Below are 26,301 nucleotides of genomic sequence, written 5' to 3'. Positions count from 1 at the left end.
TCTGCTCGGTGGCGCCTCGTGCCCAGGGTGCTAATGATGTCATCCCGTTGCTCTTGTGTTCCTGAACCTTGTGTGCCATCACCTACTACCAGATCTAAGCTTTGCTGGCTCTTTACCTTCCTTAAGTACCAGCCCCTGGTTTTTCCCTTTACACCGGTCCTGGTTCCATCCTGTCCACGTGCCCGGTGTCGCTTTTCTCCACACCTTCGCAGCCCACATGCTCTTCCAGTGCGGCTCACATCTGACGTCCCATCCATCCCCATGCTTGTCAGTGGACTCGCTTCAAGCTCCTTCAGAGATGCAGTCACACACACAATTTGGTACCGGCCTACAGTAACATACTCACATAGGGCTTGTGTTACTTGTTTCCGCCTCACCCTCACGAGCCTAGAGGAAAGGATCATGGTTTGCAAGGCACCCTACAGCTTCCTGCTGCAAACCCGCCGCTGCTCCTGGCAGCTCGCGCCGCAGCCCCTGCATGCTGTTTACTGAGGGCAGAGCGAATGGTGTACGGGAAGTGCACGTTGGGCTCTCTGCAGCGAGCACGGCTGACACCACTCCTAGATTTCTAGCGGAGTATCTTTCTGCTCCCAAAGCTCTGGCGCCTAGTTTGAGGTGATTTGAGTTCTAGAAAATGGGTTAATAGTAGACTCTCAATAGGGGAAATAGGACTAAAACAGTAGTGGCAGCTCTGTGAGCAACACTTAAAAAATTCGATTAAACTTTCACAATCTTGGACAAACATCTTTATTTAAGAAGTCAAATAAATAGATGGGGTAAAAAAATTATGGTAGCAACTTCACACAAGGGTATGAGACCAAACTTAGAACTACTTGCTCAAGTTATTAACGATGGAACAAAATTAAGTGCTCACAGCACAGAAAATATCTGGTTGTAGTACTTGTTTTTAAATGGACATTTACTAGTTTACAGTAAGATCCCACTTGTTACAGACCACTCCCCACCCCCTTGGTGTACAGCCTAAAAAAAGCTAAGAATGCAAATGTTAATGTAATAGAAACTTTTCTTTGTTTACAACTCCAGAATTACAACTTTCTACTAGTATAACTATGAACAGGTTCACTTACTTTAGTTTACTATCGGAGGGAAAGGCAATCAATATAAGAACATAACCTGTCACTTTGGTCCCAGCCTCGCGTTTTACAAACATGGATCCAGGATTCTCGATTTATAGCAGAATCACTTTTAGAGGCAGGCCTGTGGCATTTGGTACTGCAAAAGGTGTTTGCTTCGGCTCCTTGGGGAGTGCTACGTATACCGCCTATATGGTTTTATAACAGTAGCTCTAGATGTACATGCTATCAACTTCATTCCCTCCTGCAGAAACTTTTAGTTTTAAATCTACCAAAATCTTGACAGTGACATTTGGTTTTGAATTGTGACATCAAGATCAAGCTACCTGAATGAGTAAAGTCAAAAGCTCATTCTTAACTTTTAGAATAAAGATATTTTCAAGGTTATAAAGAGTTTATAAATAACACTGTTCACGAGCAAATATTGATCTGTTGATAATCATAAGAAACTGAATGTACTGTTTTGAAATAATACAAGGAATTTCATTAGGTTTAGATAAATTTAGACTACAAGTAAAACTTTTCCAGGCTATTTAGTCAAGTTACTTACAACATACACATTCCTGAGAATACCTCATTGTAGTGACATTGTTTATTTCCAATTTTTTCCGCATTCAACTTAAAAGGTGTTTCTTCCCAAGAAACTGAACTTTTCTGTCAAATGCGCTTGATCGAATAGGAGAATTGGGTTCATAAAATGGATTCATTGCAAACTAGGAAAGAAGAAGGTATTAGTAAGCTTGTCAAAGTACAAAGGTTGACAAATCATAGATTTCTAGAAGGATGTTATTTTAAAGTTCTAAATTAAATCATCAAAGACATCTAAAACAAAAGTCTGAAGACCACATTTTTAAGTTTCAACAAAAATGTTCCATTGTTAAATAGTAATGCCCCCTTGAGGAGATTTTTGTCTTAGTGTTTCAGTTTTGAGAAGTACCTGCAGCAAAACTAAAGGTGGTAGAGTAAGTGTTGTCTATGGATTCACCCTGTGAGTGAGATACTAATCTATTCACATTAATTATAAATGTATGGATTAATCTGTAAGGCCCTTTGGCTACATAAAACTAAAAGTCCACCATACGCTCATAGTTAAAAAAAAGCTATACCACGTTGCTGCTATATTAAATTACCCTTATGTAGTGATTTTTGTTAACAATCAGGTTTTTAATACCGTCCTCTAACACAAGGCTAAGTGATGAGGTTCTTAAATAGTGTCATGAGCGTATCATAATATATGTGAGAAAACTGTCGATGGAATCACTAACAAGGAAAAGGAGTTAACCAGTTTTTCTAGCTTAATTTACTTGATGTCTGTCTTTTTAAGAGCTAAATATTTTTATTTGCTAATTCTGACTAGGAATATTAACTGTTCTGATATGCAAAAAATCTTGTCTACAGAACATTTCAAATGACTAAGAACATACTGTTAGCACTGCAGTTTAATCACAGACATCCTGCTACTATTTTATTTTTTCTGACTATCAAGAAATGTGAGTGGCACCATTCTCCTTGAGCGACTATTTGGTAAACTTCCTGACACTTTATGATCTATAATCATTGCACTGTAACTTACTTGTAAAGTAGATGGAGAACATTTTAGATTAAAATTGTGAAGCAATTTCCCTTATGTAGCCTCTTTCCTTCTCTTTTTAGGGTTCCCTAATACAATCAACTATATGTGCCAAAAGGGGGAAACTGACATCAGTTTAAAAACAATTACCACGAGTTCTGTCCTAAATACATGTTAGCCTGGCGGTGAAGACTTGCCTGACAAGGGAGTTTCCCGGGATCGTTCTGACGGGGAGAGCTAGTCTGAGATGAAAACTACAGTACAAGGGAGTTACCGCAACAGGCCAATTTCCTGTCAAAGCCGGAATCCCTTTTTATAATCAGATTTAAAAAGTTACGGAACATACCATACCTTTATGTACAAGTCATAGACATCAGTAAAGAAGTTCTTTATTCCATCTTCTTGCCTTATGTCATGAAGCATAATAAATCTCATATGTGAAAGAATTAAGGTATAATCTTAATAGAAATGAAAAATGAAAAGTAGGTGATACAATATCCTTTAAATGAGTCACATGCATTATATTTTGTGATGGAAAAGCTGAATATGTAAACTGGTTTTGAAGTTAGGTAACTTTATCTTAAAGAGGACATAATCTTTTGAAGTTAGAAAGTCACTACCAAATAAATTAAAATCAACCTAATGGTTCAGATTAACCTTAGTTTTATTTAAGACTTGGTTTTAAAATTATCTGTTAAACAAAAACATTAAATGATTTTTCCCCTTAAAAAAATAAATAAATAAAAGTAGCCTGGTAAACGGCAATTTTTACCTGACACTTTGAAGTCCACAGACTCCAAGTCTGGCATCTGTGTCCCATGTTCTAGCCTGTTACCCCAACCTTCAGTTAGAGGTCTTTATTTAAAAGATAAGGATATGACCTGCAGTAACAAACGCCGAAACAAACCACTCATTGAACTTGTCCACAGTTTTCAAGTACATGTTGTTGGACAGCCACATGTTCTCATCTACGAGGTCCAGAGCGGCATGAGCTATGAACTGGTTCAGATGACGGTGATCATCCTAGATGACAATGTGAGTAGCACCAGATTAACGTTTCCAGACAGCATCATGAACACCGACATTTCATTCTGGAAATTCTATACACAGTCTTCTTGGGGGTGGGGGACATCTGCTTTTACTTCATTTATTACTGTCATGGGACTTAGGAAAGATCTTAAGTGTTTTCACATCATATTCTTTTCAATTTGCTATCTAAAACTCAACAGTTAGAACAGCCAATTACTTAAATGAAATGTGTTCAAGAAACTATATAGGTTATTTTTTAAGTTTTGCAAGAAGGAAGTTACCAAATTCAGTAACCACTTAAGCGTGTGAAGAAAGAACAGTAGGTTAAAAAAAAAAAAAAAAGATTCTGCTTTAAAGACACTCCTATCTTTTTAGAGGAAGACATGAAAAAATACGTAAGTGGTCATGGCTAACGGACAGCACTTCACGTAGGCTAGAGAGCTAAGGAGGTGGCAAAGAAGAGCTACACAGAGGTGATGTTGGCATGGGTCTCAGGGTCAGCAGGGGAAAAGGGCAGGGAAGGCCTTGGAGTACAGTGACACTTGGTGAGCAGTGGAGACAGCTGAGGAGGTGGCACTCTTAGAAGGCTTGGCATAGGCCTCTTTCAGGTGAATGGAGCTTACATGACGGGGATGTAGGCGTGGCAGGAGGCCATGCTCAGCCCCAGCTGTGAGCAGTCACCTGTCTCAACAGCAGGAGACAGTCCTGTTAGAGCTGAGTCCTTTTCGTGGGCTTAACTGGAGGTGGGGCTGTCCTACCATAATATGGAGAGGGAATTCACAACCTGGAACAGTCCTACTCCTGTGGAATTCTTTATTTCAAAATAAACTTTTCAAAGAACACTTCCGTTACGGGTTGAACTGAATTCTTCTGTTGACATCCTAACCACCCCCCACCCCGCCCAGTACCTCAGAATGTGGCCTTATTTGGAAAGAGGGTCATTGCAGCTGTCGTTAGCATGCTAGAGTAGGATGGCCCCTAATCCAGTATCACGGGTGTATTTATAAAAGAGGGGAATTTAGAGACAGACAGACACATAGCGAGAATGCCATGTGAAGACGAGTTCTGCTGCCACAAGCCAGGGAGGTACCAGAAGCTGGGAGAGAGACCTGGAACAGATCTTCCCCTAGCACCTTCACAGGGGGCCTGGCCCTGCTGACACATTGTTCTTGGGACTTCTGGCCTCCAGACCGGTGAGACAATGAGCTGCTTTTACTCTAAGCCACCTGGTTTGTGGTGCTCTGTTATGACAGTCCTGGCAAAGGAAACGTAATATGATCTTGCTGCAGAGGCTGTTTCTCTGATGGGGCTGGAGGAAGGCTGCCAGTTGCCTTGGAATCCCCTGTACAGCTCAAGCATGTTTACTCCACTCACATCACCATGACGAAGCTAATTTAATCCCTAGAGAAATCGATGTGTTTTGTGTCTGGTTTACAGCAGTGTTTTCCATCACTTTACATGGATGATCAGTCATGAGATTAGAAGAAAAATGTAGAAATGCTTTAAGGTGAGTGGTAGCAGGAGAAAGAACTAAGATCAAGTCATGCCGCAAAGTGTTTTTATATGCACAGTTTTGCCTACCACGAGTCCACAGAAACTGTAAGTAGCCCTATACCACAAAGCTGCCGCTGCTACAGAGATGCCCCAGTACAAAGTTTTAATGAGCAGTGTGCTCATAGGAAAGTGAGAAAATAATGTAGCAACAACCACCTGATAATACCTTAACCACATTTCTATCTTATTTTTGTGGCAAGATTTAAATAGTTGAAAAGCATCACACACTGGACATTATGCGTTACAATTAATTTCAAAAATCAATTCTTGTCTTAAGGGACATTAAAGCTTATTTTGGAGTTCGGAGAAACACAGCATAACTTTTTATTAGCAACATGGACCAGTATAAAAAGATGGAAGGGTCCCAGGTATTCTCATCTCAAAACTCTATACGTTTACTCTAAATGGCATGTTCTTGAACCAAGCTTGTTTTTCTGGAACCATTACTGGCAACAAGGAAGTTGGGTGGTGTCACTGGGGAGAAGAGCAAGCGGGCACCGCCCAGCTAGTAAGTGGTGCAGAAGGTCACTGAACACTGCTGTAGTCTCAGGGGCAGCAGGACAGGGAAGCAAGAGTCTCTTTTAACCTTCCTAGGTGTAAATGGCCCTACCGTGTATGTCCTGATGAAAAATGTAATTCCCTCGGACAGAATGGGCTCTTATGGCATTTTCAGTCAGTAACAAGTGTTCTCCCGGTCCCACAATAGGTGGACTATGTTTCTATGTGCTCAGGGAGCAGCTTTTCAGAATGGGTGACACGGTGAACTACATATCAGAGAAGAGACCCAGAGCATCCTGCTAGTAAGTACCAAGTGTGTGCTGAATCAGAGGCTGAGTCAACAACTCAGATGATGTTTCCTGGCTGGCTTTGATCAACCTGTGGCACTGCAGAGCAAGCCTCATTTAATTGCGGTGGATTCCAGTTACCTCATCTGTCCCGATCTCTTCCAGCTCTAAAATCATGCCACACCATTATCATTACAACAGCATAACAATTCTTGCAGAAATTTTTAAGGTTCCATACGCACTTTGGATTCTGCTTTTCCAGCTGGCAAAAATTCCATTTCAAAAACTGGATTATCATGGTGGCCCACAATTACAAAGTAGAAGCTTCCAGACATTGTCTTCAATATGTAGCTCCTAATTAAATGAAAATAACACATATTTTTAGTACTCCATACTGAAAATGAAAAATGGTTAACAAGAAGTCTAGAATTCAATTTTTTACTTAAACCTGACATTGTAGAAAAGGAGACCACCAAGCTTGTCATGTTTTCCAGTATATTGCCATAGACAAATGGCTTTGGGACTATACAAATTATGTCTGTGTTATGTCCTGTAGAATCCAGTACTTTATTTTCACAGGGAAACTAGAAGACCTCTAATACAAAAGTCATAAAAACAATATTCTCATGACCTGAAATTTTGGAACATTCAGAGTAAGCTGGGCCAAACTTGGACTGGACCAGTTAGCATTATTAGCACTAACACTGGGAAAAATTAAGAAAGGGTGCCAATTTTGTCTTCTTTCTACCTGAACAATGTATTCTAAGTCTCTGCAAATGCAAGACCCTATGGTATGCCTCCTTAAACAACATTCATAAGAAAGGAAGACATGGGGCGCCTGGCTGGCTCAGTCAGTGGTGTGTGTGATTGTGAGTTCAGCTCCGCGTTGGATGTAGAGATTACTTAAAAAAATAAAATCTTAAAAAAAATTCTAGAAAAGATGGAAGAAACCATAATCCAAAAAGAAAGACATTTGACGCATTAAGCATTTGAGGCATTAAGAAGTCTTAGAACTGGTATTCATAGGTTTGCTAAGGAAATGAAAGTGTGGGGGAGGGTTGGTGGAGGGGGGATCAGGGATTCTGTGGCTTTTAGCACAAGCAAAATCTGGATGGATGGACGGACAGACGGGTGGGAGGATTTCTGTTTGTATTTATGTACTTTTAGCACAGGGTCTTTGGAATCAGACAAAGCTAGGTTCAGGTCTAGCTCTGCCACTTACTAGTAAAGTGACCACAGGCATGGTCCTTAAACTCCCCATGTCAGTTTCCTCCTCGGTGAAATTGAGGCAACCATCAGAGATCCCTTATAGTGACCTTGAGGATTATACAACCTAATGCATGTGGAGCACCAGGCACAGTATCTGGCTCAGAGGAGGTGCTCAGGACAGGTTCTGTAGAACCACACGGAGGAGCATACACACATGCAGATGTGCTGACTCTTTAGGCCTCCACATGGGGCTGCCACCTGGTTAACTGAGGGTATACTGTCTCAGGGAATGTACAGTAAGATATGTCAGAACCCAGGGCTCATCAAGCCTCACTGGGACTTCTGCTGAATCACACTGAACGTCAGAAAATCTGAAATTGTTTCCTAATGAATACAACCTTTGTTGTTAAGGAAATCAAGGCACAGCTGGCGCTTTGAACTTTGGAATTGGAAGGCCCATGACTGGAAGAAAAGGCAAATAGGACGTTCTTTTGGCATGATGAGGTAAATAGAATTTAAAATGTTATTCGGGGCAGGTTTTGGCACACTGCAGCCTGCAGGCCAAATCTGGCCTTGTCCATCCTTTTATCGTTGCCGAAGGCTGCCTTTGCCCGACAATAAAATGAGAGTTGAGCAGGTGCGACAGAGACGGTCTAATTCTTTACAGGAAAAGTCTTAGGGGAAGATGGGGGAAAGGCCCAAATTAAAACTGGATAACAAGACAGGCAGGAATGATATGAAAGCTCTGCAAAACTAGAAGAATTAGCAACAATTCTCAAGATGGAAAGAAATTCTCAAGGGGCAGGGGGATGGGAACTTTAAATTTGAACAAAGGCGACAAGGATGTCATTAATTGGAATAGGAGTTTGCAGCTGGAGTTTGCCAAGGGAAGGGTTTAATTTTTTCAGAACAAACATTTAAGAAGCAGCAGAAAACAATACACATCTAAGGAAGATGACCCTTATTCCTGAGCCTGCATAGTGTCAGTACAGGGTGAGGATACACAGAAAGGGACCCAAGGAAACACCACATAAATGTTAGGTCATAGACTCTACAGCTGGACAGAACTTGAACTGCCAATAATTTGATTTCACAGCAGCTGAAGGAGTAATGCAACTATTCGATTCTACAGACAAAACTGGAAGATGAAGTGGAAGAAATGGAAATCTTGGGAGAATACAACCACATGGTCTCAGGAAGGGAATGTCTACAGTCATTTCATACCAGCCAAGGTGGTAGGCAAAGATGAGACACACTGTAGAATTCTGTGCCGATACACTCAACTTTCCGTGGGGAGGGAAAGGTTCTATATCTGCGCTGTCCAATGTGGTAGCCACTGTGTCTGCGGAACTGAATTTTTAACTTTATTTTAGTTAAATTTAAATAGCCACATATGGTTAGTGGCTCCTGTACTGGACAGTACTGTATTGGACACTGGCTACTGTGTTGGCTCTGTAACAATTATTTGAAACTGTTAAAATTCTGCAACCTCTTCTCCATTCCCTCCATCCACAAAGCAAGTGTTACTTAGTACTCCAGTCTGATACAAATGAAGCAACTGCCAGTGATTGTGTGAGCTTGAGGGGGTGTGTGTCTGCTCAATATCCCCATCACCTAAAGCAGGGGCCCTTCAAGCATCTCCTGGGAAGAGTAGGTCTCCAGGTGTGGAGGAGATGGCTACCTGGAACTTGGCAGTGGATTAAACTGGGGAACTGAGGGAGAGGGAAGAATCAAGGATGTTTTCAAATGCCTGACTGGGGTGACAGGCAGAATATCAAGATGAGTCTATTCACCAAGAAAGGAAATAAGGGGAAAAAGAGGGATGAAATGAACACGTCAGTTTTGAACCAGTGGTGGTAGCCAGAATTGCCCTGTCCACATCCTGATCTCAAAAACCTGTGAATGTTAATTTCCTGGCCTAGGGGAATTAAAGCTGCAGATGGAACTGAGGTTGCTCCCCAGCTGACCTTACAACAAGGAGAGGAGCCTGGACCAGCCAGGTGGGCCCAATATAATTACAAAGGTCTTTAAAAGTGGAAGAGGCCCAAAAGAAAGGTCAGAAGGAAGTGCAACGACAGAAGGAAGGGGGGGTGGTGGTGGTCATGGAGATGCAACACTGCCAGTGCTGAAGAGGGAAGAAAGGGCCAGAAGCTGAGGCAGGCCAACGGCCTCTAGAAGTTGGAAACCACAAAGAAGCCGATTCTTCCTGACAGCTTCCAGAAGGGAACCGAGTCCTGCTGGTACCTGGATTTCAGCCCAGTGAGACCCGTGGCGGACGTCTATATCGCAGACGTGTAAGGTAATACATTTACGTTGTTTAAACCACTCAGCTTTGTTATAGCAGCAGACAACACACATGTCAGAGCGAAAAAGCTGCAGGAATGAGAAAAAAGGAAATACTCAAAGTGCCCACAGAAGGTAGGTGCATTCTGTAAGGAGACTGAGGACAAAAGGAGTTCACACACCACGAGACAAGAGTTTCAAAGCACTGTAGAAGGTCAGAGGGAGGGGAAGGCGGGGGGCGGGCAGTGGTGCGTCAGGGGGAAGCTTCCTGGGGGTAACATAAGTGTTTTTCTTACCCAGCATGCCTCCCTAACGCTTACCACAGAGCCCAGTACAGAATAAGTGCTCCACGCTTGGGGAATGGAACTGCGAGGAGGGGAGCAATAGCTGGGACAGTGTCGGGTGAAGCTGGAACACAAGAATGAGAGGCACGCTGGGATTAACTAGCCTCAACACAGAAAAGAACCTTCTGAAGGTTCTAGTGCTGAGGCCCTCAGTCTCAGACGCCTGACTGATGAAGTCTGTGATCAAATGATTAACAGCACCTTTGCGAGAAGCTGAAGATTAGGCATTTGTGAAGCCTCTCTCCATGACACGAGACTGGAGTTGTTGACTGAATGGAGGGCAGCCAGGACTCTCACCTGAGATGAAAACAGCAGCTGTCCCTGATTGATGGCTAGGTGACTTGAGCTGCCTGAGAGAGCTAGCGAGCCACAAGTAAAGAAATCGACGTGTTGATCCAGGAGCTCTGGACTACCTTGAACTGAAAGAGGGCACTAACTAGTAATGAAAACAAAAATGAGACCACATACCTGTGAGGCTGGCATGAGAAGGGCAAAAGTGCAAAATGAATGGAAATGTGTGAAATAAGTTAAAAACAAAAGCCGTCTTAGACTACAATCAGGAAAAGGGGGAGAAAGGTCACCTGGTACATAGGATGCAGATCTGCTAAACTTCCATTTTCTCAAAGAGAATGATTTTCTAATAGCAAATGTGACAAAAAGGCGGGCTGTGAACCTCAAGACAGGTATATTTTTTAAAAAAAACAGACATCTCAATAAATACAGGTCTTTAGGTCTTAGCAAATTTTTATATCTTTGATTTTAAAAATGTGATTGTGTACTAATCAGTGACATGGGAAATCTCAGGACCAAAAGAGTCAAACCAGGCTTATCTTCTGTAATTGGGTACTTCTGGAATAGATTAAAACACCAAGAGAAACACGTACTAAATGCCTGTCTCTAGTCAGAGGACCTGCTAGGAGCTTTTATTTTACATTAACTTCGTTAATGTGAATCCCCATACAAAAATAACGTGATTTCTCACTCAAAGTACTGGTTATATGAGAACAAGTCCTGCCAAACTTACATGTTCTGTTTTGGAAGAGCAATCCAAGAGACGGCAAATCATTTTATGAAGTAACCTGAGAACAAACTGGAGACGAGTCCGTGGTACTGTCAGAGCTACAACAGGGCGGGGTGGTGGTGGTGGTGGTTGTGCAGGCAGTGAGGGACCACTCCTACCTGACCTGAATGTCAATGCCCAAAGAACTTAAAAGTTTTTCTACAAGTCAGTTGACAGCATGGGGTCTCTAGGGAACCATTGAGCGTGACCTTAACCTAGTCCAGCTCAACATTTTGAATGCTTAAGTGAGGGCCAATTTATCACATTCAAGGATAACATGCTTGGGCAGTTAATAAGCTGGAAGGCAATACTAAGGATTCAAACACCTCTCCACGTTAAGAGAATTTAAGTGAAATGTACAAGACAGAATTCAAGAGAATGCAAAAAAAAAATGTACAATAGGAGAGAAACCTAGGTTAAGAGCAGTTCATCTACAAGGACCCAAAAGTTTACATTTATTGCAAGCTCAATAAGGGGCAGTAGTCTGATACAGTAATCCAAAATCTAATGCTAATTCTAGGTGGCATTAAGACAATGTCCTTTTAACTACATCTCCAGGGAATATACTCACTTATGAGAATGCCATTTTAAAGGGATCAATAACTGAACTGTGTGTTGTAAGGAATGCTCTGGAAAGATGAGCTACTGAAGGAACGGAGGATGTTTAAAGTGGGGAAGACTTTTCTGGGGGTGGGGAGTGACATACAGCAGGATCGTCCCTTCAAGTATAATGTATGCTCTCTAATGGAAAAAAATTTGACTAGGGATGGCAAATGGGTTATCGCTGGTGAGCCAGTTCTAATTAGCCGGTAGCAACTGCCAGGGCCTGGTGCTGATAAAGAGACAAGAAAGATCTGTAGCAGGAAAGATGGCTGTGATCGAAGGGCAGTACCTACGTGTGTACCAAGTATTTAACTCTGGACTAGACAGACTTATTCCGAACAGCCCAGAGAACAAGCTTAGGGCTGCTCCTCTGAGGTTACATGGAAACTTATTTGAGACAATGTCACCAAGCACTTTGTTACAAACTATCAGGCTGCCTGTGAATTTTCCAACTCCAAATGACAACAGTACGGCCGTTTAAAAGACCCCCGAATTAGCTGAATGGCCTAGTGAAAGGCAAAACGAAGCAAAGGTCCTGAGGTGGCCGACGCTCGCAGGCTGAAACGCGATGTGCGTTGGCCGAGTGGCCTGGGATGAGATCAGCCGAACGGGGACTGGCCAGGTCCGATCCGGCTGCCCCCGGGCGGGCCGGAGAGACTGGGCCAAAACCCGTGTCACGCGGGGCCCGGAACGTCCCCTAAAGCTCCCGTCCCCTACTCACTCCATCTCCTACCTGCCGGGAGAAGCCGACAACGGAAACAGCCAGTCACCTCCCTCCGCAGACCTGCGCTTGGCAGCCTCTGTCAGAACTCCCCGAGAGATCCTCGCGAGAATCCGTGGTTGCGATCTCGTGAGAGGTGGGAGGAGCTTCTGGGCGGAGGACTGCGCAGCCTAGCGCATGCGCCGTAGTACTCCGACCAGGGCGGTTCGGTTTGGCGGGCCTCGGGGAAGGGCGGGATCAACGCTGAACCCGGAGAATTCTGGGTCGTACTTCGTTTTCTTCTGTTGCCTCACTACCGGTCCCCGCCCTCCAGCCGCGTGGGAAAGTCGCTTGTGGACCATGCCCCCGCCTACCCATCAGAACCGCTGAGAAAGGAAGTGCGAGTCGTTTAGAGTTCCTAGTTCAGAGTGAGAGGCAGTGTTCAGCTCCTTTGTTCTTCCCGACTGGCCCAGAGGCAGAGACTGGGTTCTGAAGGCCGGGATTCCCCCTTGTCCTGAGCCTGCAGCTCCGGCTGGGTGTTAACTTGGGCCAAGGCAGGACCGGCTGGGGGAAGTCGGGGGCAGGGGAAGCTGACAGCTGATGGCTCAGGTAGATACACCGGCCCCTCCTCAGGGACGGACAGAAACGTAACCTCGTTTGTTTTCGTTATAGCTTCTTTTCCCCTGCTCAGCCTCTTAGGGTTTCCCTGGAGGCCACTGGTCTGTTTTCAGAAATTCATGGTCCATCTGCCTGCCAGGTAACCCGTAACCATTTTTTCTTCCAGTCCACTATGCCCCCCAAATCTGACGTGTTGAGTCAAGATGAACTGCGAAAAAAGCTATACCAGACGTTTAAGGATCGGGGTATACTGGACACGCTCAAGGTACCCGTTTTAGCCATATCTTTTACATAACTTCTATACGTTAACTTGTAACAGGCAGTCCACATTTAAATACATACAGGTCTTGGCTTTTAAAAACAGAATGACATAGATTGTATTGGTAAGTAACATTTTTATGTTTCTGTATAACTCTTTGTAATGGAACACAGGAAGTCTTGAAAATGGTTGAGGGTTTGGTCTTAAAAGAGCATATTCAAATAATAGGTTTATTGGACTGATATTAAGGTAGTAGTGGGTAACTTTATAAAGTAAACACATTCAAGTAAAGTTGGACTTGGTTTATAAATCTGGCTTGCAAGTCCTGAATTAATAAGTGGTTTTGTAATAGTACTCACTTTTGAATGAAGAAAATTGACACGATATAGAAAACATTAGGTGTACTACTTACCGTAGAATAATTTGGGGAATGCGAAATTTCTTTCTTAAAACGTATTGAAATGTATAAATATTTGGGCACCAAGTATTAGTACATATTATATGAACAGCAAGGAGTAGGATTAGCTCAAATGTTTTCATTACTGTATACATTTCTAAAGTACATTTTATATTTAAAATGTTAAATTAAGGGGGCACCTGGGTGGCTCAGTCCCTTGAGCCTCCAGCTCTTGGTTTCAGCTCAAGTCATGATCAGGGTTGTGGGCTCTGCCCATGACCAGTTCCGCACTGGGGGTGGGGCCTGCTTAAGATTCTGTCTGTCCCTCTCCCTCTGTCCCTCCCCCCTCCCTCTCTTTAAAAAAATGTTAAGGAAAAGTGACTTTTTAAAAAAATTTTCCTCCCTCTCCCATTGTTTTGGTAACTTAAACCTTGAGATTAATCTGAAAAATATAGAAAAACATGGAGAAACATCATCCCTAATACAGCCACTAATTGGCATAAGTGTATCTTTTTTTTTTTTCTTGAATTTTATTTTTAAGTAATCTCCATACCCAATGCAGGGCTCAAACCCACAACTTGGAGACCCAGAGTCCCACAGTCCACTGACTGAGCCAGCCAGATGCCCCTCCTTTTTAATCTGATACATGGTGAACATTTTCCTGTGTCCTTTAAAGTTCATTGAAATCCTTGTTTTCAGTGGCACCTGGCTTGTCCTTGAATGTATGGCTAATTTATGTAGCAGTCCCCTGTTGAAAATTTACATTATACCCAGGTCTACACACACTGCATCTCTCACTTTTTGCCTAGGATAGGTTAAGTGACATAACTGAACCAAAATCCTGAGCTTTTTTTTCTTAAACATTTTATTTATTAGAGAGAGAGTGCGGGATCTCTAGCACTAGCAGGGAGAGGGGCAAGAGGCCGAGGGCGTGGGAGAAGCAGTCTCCCCCTTGAGCTTGGAGCCTTGTTGAGCTCTGTCCCGGGAACCTGAGATCATGACCCAAGCTGTAGGCAGATGCTTAACCGACTGAGCCACCCAAGGCCTGAGCTTTAAGGCTGTAAGTATATGGGTCTTGTTCTAGAAAGATTGTAATAGTATATATTTCACCAGCAATTTGATAATGCTTATCTCTCCAATGATACTATCATGACTTTTTTTAAACATTGGAAAACCTTTAATATTCCTTTAATTATTAATGAGGTTGCACATATTTTCTGGCCATTTGTATGTTTTCTGTGGATTAGCAGTTTATGTTCCTTGCCCATTTTTCCCTCTCAGCAGTGTTTTATTAATGTATAAAATTTCTTTTAATAGAAACTTAATTTCTTTTCCAATTTTGCAGCCATGCTTTATCTCAATGTTCAATTTTAATTTGGTTCTAAAAATATTGGTGTACATTTTTAATATGGTCAAATCTATTGATTTTTTTTTTCCTGATTATTCTCAGCTCTTCTCTAAGAGAACAAATACTCACTTTTTATTTTTTAAAAAGGCCTTATGTTTTTACAGTTAACTCTTTAACCCACTTGGAATTGATTGTAGTGTATAATGCATTAATATGCTTTCTAATGTGAAATGGTCCTTGAATTCCTGGCCGTGGCATACTTTCTTTTACTGTGCTTCTGAATTAGATTTGAGAGTGTTTTGTTTGTGGTCACAAATGATACTGATGTATCCTTATCCTTCTTCTTTTTTTTTTTTTTTAATTTCTAGAAAAATACAAATTTAATATATGGGACTTCACAGAGCAACAGCATCATTACATATCATTTTCTGAAAACATAATCAGCAACTGCTATTTAATAATTTAATGTTATGGAAATATATTCTTAAATCAAATTCCCTCATTCTAAATCACTGTTTGGCTTTAATCATTTATTTAAAATCTCTATACCTCAGTTTCCAAATCTATAGCGTAGGCATTAGAACATAAGAGCAATCTCATGTATGCATATGCATACCAAACAAAATGATAGCAGTCACATCTAAAATAATGTGTTAGAAAAGTTAGGTATATTCAGGAAATGCAAGATTAGTTAACATTCTAAAATCAATCCACATGATTTATTACATTATCAGAAAAATAAAGAAAAATCATATGGCCATCTCTATATTTGTAGGAAAAGCAATCAATGCCTATTAATTAAAAAAAAAACTTATAAAACAAGGAATAGAAAGAAAAAAATTTTCTTAATCTGATAAAATACAAAACACAACAACAACGTATAGCTAACACTATGGATGAGACAAGACAATTCATTATCATTACATTTAGTCAAAAGTATACTGAGGGTCCTAGACAGTTCAAAAAGGAAAGTAAAAAAAAAGAAAAGTAGAAGTTATCAGAATCAGAAAGGGAGAAATTCAGGGGTCACTATGTTCATTTGGCATAATTGAGAAAAAGAAAATTCAGTAGATGTAATTAATAATTAAATGGAGAAAATTACAGGGTGAAAGATCATATACAATTCCTACATAGTAACAAAACTATTAAAAATTCTTAAAAAGTTACTATTTCCTATAGCATCAGAAACACCAAATACTTAAAAGTAAATCCAACTAGCAACATGAATATGGTTTCCAGACAAAAAAAAAAAAAAAAAAAAACTGTATTAAAAGAATCAGAGAAGACTTAAAAAAGAGGAATGCACCATGTTCGTAGATCGGAAGTCTCGATACTGTCAAAATGTTGATTCTCAAAAGATTGTTTTCTACATTCACTGCACACCAACTAAAGCCATAAGAATTTTTGTGGAAATTGGCAAATGAATTCTAAAATATATACATGTGGAAAGGCAAAAGGGCAAAATAATGAAGACAAAAATTTTAGAGGACTTGAACTCCCAGACATCATGACTTCCTATTAAAGTACAAATACTCTATTCTATTCCATTCTATATACAATAATCTGTTTTATCACTAATGTGACAGAGCAATGAAATGGAGGAAAGGGTGTTCTTTCTAATATATGATGCTGAATCAAATGGGAATCAATATGGGGAAAGTATGCATTTTGGTGCTTATCTTAAACCACATATAAAAATCCATTCCAGATTGTAGATTTTTTTTTTTAATTAATGATTTTTTATTATATTACGTTAGTCACCATACAGTACATCCCCGGTTTCCGATGTAAAGCTCGATGATTCATTAGTTGTGTATAACACCCAGTGCACCATGCAATACGTGCCCTCCTTACTACCCATCACCAGTCTATCCCATTCCCCCACCCCTCTCCCCTCTGAGGCCCTCAGTTTATTTCTCAGAGTCCATAGTCTCTCATGTTTCATTCCCCCTTCTGATTACCCCCCCTTTCTTTATCCCTTTCTTCCCCTACTGATCTTCCTAGTTCTTATGTTCCATAGATGAGAGAGATCATATGATAGTTGTCTTTCTCTGCTTGACTTATTTCACTTAGCATTATCTCCTCCAGTGCCGTCCATGTTGCAGCAAATGTTGAGAATTCGTTCTTTCTGATAGCTGAGTAATATTCCATTGTATATATGGACCACAACTTCTTCAGTCATCTGTTGAAGGGCATCTCAGCTCATTCCACGATTTAACTATTGTGGACATTGCTGCTATGAACATTGGGGTGCATATGGCCCTTCTCTTCACTACATCTGTATCTTTGGGGTAAACACCCAGTAGTGCAATGGCTGGATCATAGGGTAGCTCAATTTTTAACTTTTTAAGGGACCTCCACACTGTTTTCCAGAGTGGCTGTACCAACTTGCATTCCCACCAACAATGTAGGAGGGATCCCCTTTCTCCACAACCTCTCCAACAATTGTTGTTTCTTGCCTTCTCTATTTTTGCCATTCTGACTGGCGTAAGGTGGTATCTCAGTGTGGTTTTGATTTGAATTTCCCTGATGGCTAATGATTTTGAACATTTTTTCATGTGTCTGTTAGCCATTTGTATGTCTTCATTGGAAAAGTGTTCATATCTTCTGCCCATTTTTTGATTTGTTTATTTGCTTCTCGTGTATTGAGTTTGAGAAGTTCTTTGTAGATCTTGGATACCAGTCCTTTATCTGTAGTGTTATTTGCAAATATATTCTCCCATTCCGTGGGCTGCCTCTTAGTTTTTTTGACTGTTTCCTTGGCTGTGCAGAAGCTTTTTATCTTTATGAAGTCCCATAAGTTCATTTTATCTTTTGTTTCTCTTGCCTTTGGGGATGTGTCATGAAAAAGGTTGCTTTGGCCGGTGTCGTAGAGGTTGCTGCCTATGTTCTCCTCTAGAATTTTGATGGATTCCTCTCTCACATCGAGGTCTTTCATCCATTTGGAGTTTATTTTTGTGTATGGTGTGAGAGAGTGGTCAAGTTTCATTCTTTTGCATGTAGCCGTCCAATTTTCCCAGCACCATTTATTGAAGAGACTGTCTTTTTCCCACCGGATGTTTTTTCCTGCTTTGTCAAAGATTAGGTGCCCAAAGAACCGACGGTCCATTTCTGGGTTCTCTATTCTGTTCCATTGGTCTATGTGTCTGTTTTTGTGCCAGTACCATGCTGTCTTTGTGATCACAGCTTTGTAGTACAGCTCAAAATCCGGCATTGTGATGCCCCCAGCTTTGTTTTTCCTTTTCAACAGTTCCTTGGAGATTTGGGGCCTTTTCTGGTTCCATACAAATTTAAGGATTATTTGTTCCAGTTCTTTGAAAAATGTCATCGGTATTTTGATCGGGATAGCATTGAAAGTGTAGATTGCTCTGGGTAGCGTGGACATTTTAACTATGTTAATTCTTCCGATCCATGAGCATGGAATATTTTTCCATCTTTTTATGTCTTCCTCAATGTCTTTCAAGAGTGATTTATAGTTTCTAGAATATAGGTCCTTTACGTCTCTGGTTAAGTTAATTCCAAGGTAGCGTATGGTTTTTGGTGCTATTGTAAATGGGATGGATTCCCTAATTTCTCTTTCTTCGGTCTCGTTATTCGTGTATAGAAATGCAACTGATTTCTGAGTATTGATTTTGTATCCCGCCACATTACTGAATTGCTCTATAACTTCTAATAGTTTGGGAGTGGATTCTTTTGGGTTTTCCATATAGAGTATCATGTCATCTGCGAAGAGAGACATTTTGACTTCTTCTCTGCCGATTTGGATACCTTTGATCCCTTTTTGTTGTCTGATTGCTGTTGCAAGGACTTCTAGTACTATGTTGAATAATAGTGGCGAGAGTGGGCATCCTTGTCGTGTTCCTGATCTTAAGGGAAAGGCTTCCAGCTTTTCCCCATTGAGAATAATATTTGCAGTAGGCTTTTCATAGATGGCTTTTATGAGATTGAGAAATGTACCCTCTATTCCTACACTCTGAAGGGTTTTAATCAGGAAAGGATGCTGTATTTTGTCAAATGCTTTTTTGGCATCGATTGAGAGGATCATATGGTTCCTGAGTCTTTTCTTGTTGATATGATGTATCACGCTGATTGATTTGCGAATATTGAACCACGCTTGCATCCCAGGTATGAATCCCACTTGGTCATGATGGATAATCCTTTTAACGTACTGTTGGATTCTATTAGCAAGGATCTTGTTGAGGATTTTGGCGTCCATATTCATTAGGGAAATCGGTCTGTAATTCTCCTTTTTGATGGGGTCTTTGCCTGGTTTGGGGATCAAGGTAATATTGGCCTCATAGAATGAGTTTGGTAGCTTTCCTTCTGTTTCTATTTTTTGAAATAGCTTTAGGAGAATAGGTATTATTTCTTCTTTGAATGTTTGCTAGAATTCCCCAGGAAAACCATCCGGGCCTGGAGTTTTGTTATTTGGAAGGTTGTTTATCACTGACTCAATCTCTTCATAATTAATTGGCCTGTTTAAGAAATCAATTTCTTCCTGTTTCAGTCTTGGTAGTTTATAGGTTTCCAGGAAGGCCTCCATCTCTTCCAGATTGCTTAGTTTTTTGGCATATAGCTGTTGATAATAGTTTCTAATAATCCTTCCAATTTCATTGGTGTTCGTCATGACCTCTCCTTTTTCATTCATAATTTTAATAATTTGGGTCCTTTCTCTTTTCTCTTGGATAAGTCTTGCCAGTGGTCTGTCAATTTTATTGATTCTCTCAAAGAACCAGCTTCTAGTCCTGTTGATTTGCTCTACTGTGCTTCTGGTTTCTAATTCATTGATTTCTGCTCTCATCTTGGTCAACTGCTTCCTCGTGAGTGGATTAGGCCTGTCCCTTGTTGCTGTTCCAGCTTCTTGAGGTGAGAATATAAAAACTGCATTTTAGATTTTTCTATTCTTTTGAGTGAGGCTTGGATGGCTATGTATTTCCCCCTTAGGACTGCCTTTGCAGTATCCCATAGGTTTTGGACCGTTGTGTTTTCATTCTCGTTGGTCTCCATAAATTGTTTAATTTGATTTTTGATTTCCTGGTCTATCGAGTCATTCCTGAGCAGGATGGTTCTTAGTCTCCAAGTGTTTGAGTTTCTTCCAAATTTTTCCTTGTGGTTGAGTTCCAATTTCAGAGCGTTGTGGTCTGAGAATATACAGGGGATAATTTCAATCTTTTGGTATCGGCTGAGACCTGTTTTGTGTCCCAGAACATGGTCTATTCTTGAGAATGTTCCATGGGCATTAGAATAGAATGAGTATTCTTTGGTTCTGGGGTGTAGTGTTCTATATATATCTATGAGGTCCAACTCGTCGAGTATGGCATTCAAAGCTTTTGATTCTTAGTCTTTGCCAGGGTGTTCTGTCTATTTCTGAGAGTGGAGTGTTGAGGTCCCCTACTATTAATGTATTTTTATCTATATGTCTCTTTATTCTGGTTAAGAGTTGGCTTGTGTATCTTGCTGCTCCCCTGTTGGGGGCATATATATTTATAATTGTCATATCCACTTGTTGAATACTTCCCTTAAGAATAATATAGTGCCCTTCTGCGTCTCTAACTATAGTCTCTAATTTAAAATCCAATCTATCTGATATGAGAATTGCTACCCCAGCTTTCTTTTGAGGTCCATTTGCGTGAAAGATGGTACTCCATCCCCTTACTCTCAGTCTGAATGCATCTTTGGGTTCAAAATGAGTCTCTTGTAGACAGCAAATGGATGGGTCATTTCTTTTTATCCAATCTGCAACCCTGTGGTGTTTTATGGGATGGTTCAAACCATTCACATTAAGACTGAGTACTGAGAGATATGATTTTAATGATGCCATGTTGCCAGTAAAGTCTTTGTTTGTATCGGTTGTGACTTTCTGTTCTGTATCACTCTTGGTGCCTTTTTACTTTTATAGAACCCCCCGTAATATCTCCTGTAGGGCTGGTTTCGTGGTTACGAAATTGGTTAATGACTGGCGATTTTGGAATGTCTTTATTTCTCCATCAATTCTGAATGACAGCCTTGCTGGATAAAGGATCCTTGGCTGCATGTTTTTCTCTGAAAGAGCTTTAAAAATGCCCCCCCAACCCTTTCTCTCATTCCAGGTCTGTGTAGACAGGTCTGACGTAATTCTGATGCCTTTGCCTTGGTACGTGAGAAATTTCTTTGCCCTGGCTGCTTTCAATACTGTATCCTTGGATCTAATATTTGCGAAATGCACTATGACGTGACGTGGCGTAGGTTTGTCGTGGTTGAGCTTGGGAGGGGTCCTCTCTGGCTCTTGGACACGAATGTTTGTTTCCCTTGCTAGATTAGGGAAGTTTTCAGCTACAATTTGTTCAAATATCTCTTCTAGACCTCTGTTTTTCTCCACCCCCTCGGGGATGCCGTTGATTCTGACATTGGATCGTTTCACTGAGTCAGTAATCTCCTGTAACCTACATTCGTGGGCGTGGATTTTTTAAAGACCAGCTTCTATTTTCGTTTTTTCCTCTATTAACCCATCCTCCAATTCACTAACCCGTTCCTCTGCTTTGGTGACCCTGGCCGTCAGAGCCTCTAGTTTTGCCTGCATTTGGCTCATAGAATTTTTAATTTCTGTCAGATTCGCTCTCATTTCTGTCCTTAGGGATTCTATATTCTCAGTAACCTTTTCGTTAATAGTTTTTTCAATTCTCATCATTTTGATCATCGTTACTCTGAATTCCATTTCTGATAATTTGGTTACATCCATATCCATTATTTCTGTGGCAGAGGCCACAGACTCACTGTCTTTTCTTTGCTGGGGGGGCTTCTCCTTCTTGTCATTCTGATGAGGAGAGGTTGCGGGGTTGTCCAGAGCCCAAATTATTGACTGGGTCCCAGGCCGCACCCCTTGTTTTATAGGAATCTTAGGGATGTGGGCTTCTTCTTTAAAGATTTTATTTATTTTTGTGGGAGAGAGCCAACCAGCGAGAGAGGGAACAGAAGCAGGGGAGTGGGAGAGGAAGAAGCAGGCTCCCAGCGGAGGAGCCCGATGAGGGACTCCTTTCCGGAACGCTGGGATCACGCCCTAAGCCGAAGACAGGCGCTCAATGGCTGCGCCACCCAGGTGCCCGGGTTGTGGGCTTCTTGATTTTTCAGCCTGCCTTCTGGGGGAGGGGCCTGCCGCGCCGATACTCAGGCAGCCCTGTTTGGGTAGAGTCTCCGTGTCCCCTGCGAGGGGGGATGGGGATGGGCACTCCCTGAGCCGGTGTTTCCAGGCTTTTGTTCTCTGGCGGCTTTCCCTGGCGGTTTGCTGTGCCTCTTCTGAGAGTCAGAGCAGCAGCGGCCGAATCTCAGCCTCTGTCACAGAACAGAGGGATTGCGGCCCGTTCTCCACTGATGTTCTGGCCACTTTAACTCTGTTACTGTTGGTGCTGCTCAACCCTGCAGCGTCCCGGGATGTGCGCCCCACACCCGGCGTCCCAGCCCTCACTTCCAGGGCCGGCGCGTCTCTGTCCTTTGTGTTTCTAACGCCGCCAGCCGCCAGCCGCCCCGCGCGCTCCCGGAGCTCCCGGTCTCAGTCTGGATCCAGTGAGCGCACCGGGATTCCGGGGTTCCGCGAGATGCCTGGTGGCGCGCGCACCCGGCTCACGGTCTCAGTCTGCTGTTTTGCGGGTGCCGTCCACGAGCCCGCCCGCTCTCCCGTGCAAGTGGCTACCGGTTCCCGGCGCCCGAACGCGGCGGCTCCCTCCCCCTTCCGTTTATCTTCCGATATCTGTGCACGGTTTCATGGCTCCCCGCTTCGTACCTCAATACTCAGCGCTGGAGATGTTCATTTGTAGAGATCCAGATGCGTCTTCCTGCGTCTCAGGCTGGTTCCGTGGTTGTTCAGGCTGGTCTGGTACCTATCCAGCTCGACTCGGGACCGGCTGAAAAAGGGGTCCCCTACTCCTCCGCCATCTTAACTCCTCCCCCCACTGATGTATCCTTATCCTTCTTAAGCTGTCCTTGTTTGGGTTTGGTATCAGGATTGTGCCAGCTTTGTTCACTTTACAAATGTGTATCTTATAGAGAAATATTTCCTTTGTGCAGCTGGCTGTTCAGTTCTGTTACTCCAGCTTTGCCAGTGGCAGGACAGATTTTTACTTACTAAGTCTGAGCTAATTTTTGTTTTCTCAATTCGGTGACGATGGCCTGAGTGAGTTTTAATTTTTAAAATTCATTAAATTTTTTAATGGCCTAATTAACCTTCTATTTGGGTGTTTGAAAAGAATGTCTGGTGAAGTACAAAGTCCAGTATCTATTAAATGGAGTTTATCAAGTCTTTGTCCTTATTTTGAGTCTACTCTTAATTTCTGAGAGTTGTGCTGAGGATGTACAAGTCTCTTTCCTCCCAGTTCCCCTCCCCACCCACAATAATTGTACTTGTTTCTATTTTAGGAACATTAATTCTGAATAGTTTTCCCTCTTTACGTTGGCTGCCGGAGAGCCCCCAGCCAGTTGTGGGATTCCTTCCAGCAAGTGCTGGATGGCTTGCTTTTTATATTTGTTGAGCTGGGGATTCATCTGTAAGGTCCTTTGCTTGCTTGCTTCCTCCCCCCCCACCCTTACTTTCCTTTCTGCTTCTATCACTCCTCTAAATCTTATCCTGTTTCAGTATTTGTTTGCAAGACACCATAAGTCATTGTATTCAGTGGGATCTAAATATATTTAGTTGTACAAATTTAATTAAATCACCTCTAAATTTTACTGGTGGAGAATGCTATAATTTCTCTCGTTTTATTTCAGTTACTGAACTGTACTAGATGAGGCAGGACATGCATATTCTGTTCAGTATAAATGCCGTTTTTCTTTCTTTCTTTTTTTTTTTTTTTTTAAGTGTAGGACTTCAGACATATACTAAGGCCTGTTCTATACTGGTAATTATATACTGTCCTACTCTTGAGCTAAAGGATAGAAGATAGAAGTATAACAAGAACTCCATTGTTTCTTGCTTGTTCTATTAATATGAATTCATTAGATATCATTTACTGCTGAACCCCATGAATCCAGGCAGTGCACTCTTAAGCTCAGCCCAGTTGTATGTTTCCAGATGATCTGCAAAATAGACTGGAACAAATACCCAGTAGTCTGAGTAATTTGGGGAATTTTGTTAAAAACCAGGTGAATAATGCTAGTGTTACAACCTTGAGAAAATGACCCACTTTGAACTGTAATTTTCTCACTTAGAAGATGTGAGAAAATTCTTATATTTCAGTGTCTTATGTAAATACTGTATGCAAAAGGACATCTTAATACATTTTTGGGTGTATTGATTTCTCTCTTGCATATGTGATTTCCCTTTTGGGAACCCAGTTTTGTTTTGATCAATATGCCCAATATTTTCGTATCCTTCAATAGTCCACAGAGAGGTGAGCAAGGGGCAGAATTGTGTCCTGCACTTGATACCTTGATGAAAAGCTGCTGAGATGGGCTCGTGTGGAAGTGAAGTTAGAGCATACATGCGTTCTGGCTGACCACAAGTTAACTTGGAAGTTGGTGAAAGCAAGTTTCTTTTTCCAAAATTCCATGGCTACTTGTGTCACAAGGTTATCTAGGGAATGAATGGTTCCTAACTTTTGGTCATGGATCCAGAACCATTCTGGAAATAAGGATGCTAATTCATGTGACAAATCTGTGTATCTCCAGTGAAACAATCCTGCTGAAAATTTTTTCCCTTTTTTTCATTTTTGTTTGTTTTTTTGAGCTAGACACAGCTCCGAAAGCAGCTAATTCACGAATTGATGCACCCTGTGTTGAGCGGAGAACTGCAGCCCCGGTCCATTTCAGTGGAGGGGAGTGCCCTTTTAATAGGCGCTTCTAACTCTCTAGTGGCCGATCACTTACAAAGATGTGGCTACGAGTATTCACTCTCTGTTTTCTTTTCGGAAAGTGGTTTGGCCAAAGAAAAGGTAAAGTCTTTCCTTTTTTGCTTTTGAATTTTCTATTAACAGCTTCTTTCTGAGCTAACAGTAAATGCTGCATAATAGCGCAGTAGTCCTTGGCTAGCGAGGTCCGTTTCCCATTCGTCTTCGAATTCACCTCATATATGCTATCACGTAACAAAGCAGAAGTACTAAAGTTGATTGTTTATTGTTATCAATTCCTTGGAATCCTGATTAGTCTTTGGTTAAAATTGTGATGTGTAGAATCACTGTTTTGGAGCTGAAATTGACCTCCCGTTCTGTGGAGTCTACTAAGACTCACAGTTGCCATTTATGTTGAATGTCTGTTGTAAGATTGTCCCTGTACTAGTCACACTGCAGGTGTTACCTGTATTACAGATGAGGAACCAGCCTCTGAAGAGGTGAAGTACTTTGCTCAAGGTCACATGATTTGTAAATATCAATGAGGGCCGTAAATCTAGATCTCTAAAATGTGGTGTTCTTACTGTGTTCAAGTCTCTTCAGATAGTTCTGTTCCTTAGGATTACACAAGAGAAGTGAGGGATATAGTAGTTGTTAAAAATCTATGGAATTCTCAAATACTAAAACACCTGTTTTTACCAATTTTCTAATTACTTTAACAGTAATGGTGGAGAAATCCAGTCACACTTGATTATTTTAAAGGCTGATACAGCAGACTTTGTCTATTTTTTTTAATAGACTTAATTTTTTAGAGCAGTTGAGGTTCAGAGCAAAATTGAGCAGAAAGGAGGATATCCCATATGCTCCCTGCTCCCACACATGCATAGCCTCCCCTACTAGCAACATGTTTTGTTATATACTTGATTTTTAAATTTACTTATTTATTTTCTTAAGGAGGCAGGGAGAGGCAGAAAGATGAAGAGAGAGCATCTTAAGCAGGCTCCATGCCCATTGTAGAGCCCGCAGCAGGACTCGATCTCACGACCCTGGGATCATGACCTGAGCCAAAATCAAGAGTCAGATGCTTAACCAACTGAACCACCTAGGTGCCCGCATTATATATATTTTTGCCATAGAATCTACATTGTCACATCTTGTCACCTAAAGTCCATGGCTTATTTATTTTTTAAAAGATTTGAGAGCAAGAGAGAGCAGGAGCAGGGGGAGGGGCAGGGGGAGAAGCAGACTCCCTGCTCAGCAGGGAGCCAGACACGGGGCTCAATCCCAGGCCCCTGGGACCATGACCTGAGCCGAAGGCAGATGCTTAACCACCTGAGCCACCTAGGCACCCCTAAAGCCCATAGTTTAACTCTTGGTGTTGTCTCTTTTTATTCTTTATCTTATCTGTAATTGACTAAAAGTTTCATATTCATATGTTTTAAGAAAATAAGAACAGTGTTAGTATTTGAAAATTCAAATATGCTGTATTTATTTATTAACAACTAAATTTTACTTATCAACATTAGGAGTTCTTGTTTGGTCCATCAGTTTTGTTGTTGTTTGTTTTTTTGTTTAAAGTAAGCTCTAAGCCCAATGTGAGGTGGACCTCAAGATCAAGAGTCACATGTTCTACCGACTGAGCCAGCCAGGCACC

At 41.6% G+C, this 26,301-nt stretch overlaps 2 protein-coding genes across 8 annotated transcripts in view; one reads left to right on the top strand and one right to left on the bottom strand.

The window, feature by feature from the left end:
* Window positions 1-731: 731 nt before the first annotated feature.
* TRAPPC2 (trafficking protein particle complex subunit 2) lies at window positions 732-12,377 on the bottom strand. The gene is made up of 5 exons (XM_087859594.1): window positions 12,265-12,377; window positions 6,275-6,386; window positions 3,544-3,687; window positions 3,016-3,102; window positions 732-1,807 (listed from the first exon to the last, which is right to left on the bottom strand). Exons 2-5 carry the CDS (start codon window positions 6,365-6,367, stop codon window positions 1,709-1,711), a joined length of 423 nt encoding a protein of 140 aa, XP_087715720.1. The 5' UTR covers window positions 6,368-6,386; window positions 12,265-12,377; the 3' UTR covers window positions 732-1,708.
* Window positions 9,324-26,301, top strand: part of OFD1 (OFD1 centriole and centriolar satellite protein) — a 59,732-nt gene continuing 42,754 nt past the window's right edge. Inside the window, exons 1-3 of one of the 7 annotated variants that reach the window (XM_087859590.1) lie at window positions 9,324-9,540; window positions 13,016-13,114; window positions 24,552-24,752. In XM_087859590.1, coding sequence (XP_087715716.1) covers window positions 13,022-13,114; window positions 24,552-24,752 — 294 coding nt within the window. In that variant the 5' untranslated portion in view covers window positions 9,324-9,540; window positions 13,016-13,021. Of the gene's footprint in view, window positions 9,541-12,532; window positions 12,841-13,015; window positions 13,115-24,551; window positions 24,753-26,301 lie in introns of those variants that run through there. The other 6 variants (XR_015723284.1, XM_087859592.1, XM_087859588.1 and 3 more) reach the window with 6 other exon arrangements.

The sequence above is a fragment of the Ursus americanus genome, chromosome X, assembly GCF_024610735.1.
Source record: "Ursus americanus isolate L20-20 chromosome X, mUrsAme1.1.p, whole genome shotgun sequence".
Classification (NCBI taxonomy): domain Eukaryota; kingdom Metazoa; phylum Chordata; class Mammalia; order Carnivora; family Ursidae; genus Ursus; species Ursus americanus.
Note: the sequence above shows the minus strand (reverse complement) of the source record. Positions and strands in the feature narration are given on the sequence as shown.